The 2439-nt window shown below is 49.6% G+C and overlaps 1 protein-coding gene across 1 annotated transcript; it reads left to right on the top strand.

Moving 5' to 3' along the window:
- Positions 1-231: 231 nt before the first annotated feature.
- PV07_12797 (uncharacterized protein) lies at positions 232-1445 on the top strand (the record flags this gene model as incomplete). The annotated part of the gene is made up of 1 exon (XM_016400363.1): positions 232-1445. The coding sequence occupies one exon, from the start codon at positions 232-234 to the stop codon at positions 1261-1263; it is 1032 nt and encodes a 343-aa protein (XP_016241991.1). The 3' UTR covers positions 1264-1445.
- Positions 1446-2439: the final 994 nt, after the last annotated feature.

The following is a 2439-nucleotide window of genomic DNA, read 5'->3' as shown; positions in this document are numbered from 1 at the left end:
TGCAGGGTAGTTCTGTATGCAGGGTAGTTCTGTATGCAGGGTAGTTCTGTATGCAGGGTAGTTCTGTATGCAGGGTAGTTCTGTATGCAGGGTAGGATAGTCCTGTGGGGGCGATAGTTTTCTGATTCCGCAATCTGTCTGCACCTATAAAGCGCAGCGAGTTTACAGAGTAAAAGTGAGTAACAAGACAAAAGCCGCTTTCGCCACTTCTCTCAATTCCCAAACAAAAATATGACTAAAGTTAACTGTTCTCAAATCCTGAGGAAGTCTGGGGTCACGGTTAGTCTGCCCAACGCCTATGGCGTGCACTTCGTGGATGCCTCGATGTTGAGTCCGGATGACTGTTTTCGTCTGTTAGAAGTGTTCATCTCAGTTACCGACGATCTAAGGGCTCAATACTCGTTTATTCTTCCAGAAAATACACACAATGTCCCGGCTGGGTTTAGGGAGGTTTGTCGAGGACAAAATGTTCTCAGTATGGAGGGCGAATCCGTTGGATTTTCGGCGCAGCATCGAGTGGTAGTGCCGAATAATTCCAAAATCCCTCATACCTGGAACGGCGATCAGACGGCGGCCGCACATGTTAGCCTCACGGTGGAAACAGATATACCGTCTCATTTGGACGTACCAGCGGGAATCGTGTATACGATCGAAGATTTCCTGCAAAGAACGACGAACTATACCACAGATCCACAGATATCTCCCATGAAGCAGCGCTTCCTCGTGTGTGCCTATACCGGTCCCGACGCCAACTACCCTCGGACTTTTACCGACTTTGGTGGAAATTCCAATGTCATTGAGGATGGGTCTCGCCTAGAGACGGCTATTGAAACGCTTTACCGGAAGACTCAAGCAGAAAGTGGTTCGTTGGAAAGATTGATTCGAGACTCTACCCTTAGGGATTCACCCAAACCTAAAACGGGAATATCCGTCCATCTTGGGGGAGAGTACAAAGCCGACTTCCAGAATTCTTATACCTCGGCGGTCGCTAGGCGCAAGATCACCCTAGTGGATCTACGGGAAATACTAAAGGACGCTCACCCAGACAACGACGACATTGTAAACCTTGCGATCGTCCAACTCCCAAGACTCGAAGAGGGGTGTGAGGAAGAGCAGCTAAAAGAACAATGCCAAAGCTGGTTCGATCTGAGCCAGTTTCCAATAGATTGTGGTGAGGCTGGCGACGCTGGGGGTCGTCAGGCTCAGGCTCTGGATGGCTTGGTCTACCTCGTAAAGAAAATTTATGGGAGTTCTTCATGGTAATCTCACTTACTGGAGAGACGGAAGGAAACGGAGGACGAGAGACAACAGGAATAACCTCATTTGGAACGTCACTCGACGGGAGAAGCCAACAATCCTCGTGCATTGGCTCACCGCGGTTATGGTTAGGAGGATTAAGGGTGGTGGTGCGGCCTCGGGGGTGTGAGCCATTGAAATATACGAACTCTTTCTTACCGTAAATTAGGCGAACCGCGAATGGGCGCCTAGAGCGGGTCCTCTTCATATTTATCATGCGCAGCTTCATTTTTGAGCCACCGATTTCCGTCGTCCGATGCGACCCATAGACAGGTGGCAAAGCCCACGAAGCTCATTCGCTGTTGACGATCTTAGACGGGCCATTGATCCTAAAGAACAGTACGGCAGTGGATAATTTCTGCCCATTGACTGTTTACCCTCGACGTTACATTGCAGGCCCATCTTTCGACCTCCTTTCCCGAATGGTGGATTGCGGGGTCAAAGATTCTATTGGTCGTCGAACCGCGTATGTTGAGGACATGGCTAAGTACGTTCGTGGTTCAACGTTATATATCTCTGGATAAAAGGTTTCAGATCTCCAAAAGTTAAGCAACGATGGCTACGACGCCCGGGCGGAACATGGAGCACTCAGCAGTCTCCACTCATTTCCCACTCCTGAACGTACTGGTTACCCAGCCCGGGAATTGAACGACCTTGTTGTGGCGTGATATCATTGCTCTCTTCACCAGCACGCCGGTCGAGAGAGCTTGTTATGACTGAGCCGCACCGTTCTTAGCCCATTGTCGACGACCGTTGCTTTCAATTAAGATAATTTCGTTCTCCTCGAGACCTACTAAATCGAGGGCATATCGGTCTTTGGCGTTTCGAAAGCGTCTCTTGCAATGTGAAGGCGAGGGAGCTCTGCGTCGGATATCTTCGTTGCCTAGGATCTTTTCCAGGAGATAAAGCGATATGGGAGCCCCTCGCATGTCCGGACCGTGAATTAGGAATATAGGTCACGATAATATCAAAAAATTAGGTACGGAATTGGCACGACATAAAGAACGGTAGCATTTTGAGAAAAAGTCCATGCTGTCTAGCAAGGAGGGCGTGGCCTCGTTGCTAGAACGCAGTCCGCCTCATGTCACAGACCATCTTTAGCCCCTTACGTATGACTGACGAAGTCGCCATGGCCGCATGATG

This window comes from Cladophialophora immunda, assembly GCF_000835495.1.
Source record: "Cladophialophora immunda strain CBS 83496 unplaced genomic scaffold supercont1.153, whole genome shotgun sequence".
NCBI classification, from domain to species: Eukaryota; Fungi; Ascomycota; class Eurotiomycetes; order Chaetothyriales; family Herpotrichiellaceae; genus Cladophialophora; species Cladophialophora immunda.
The sequence above is the reverse complement of the archived record's forward strand: the minus strand, read 5'-3'. Positions and strand labels throughout refer to the sequence as shown.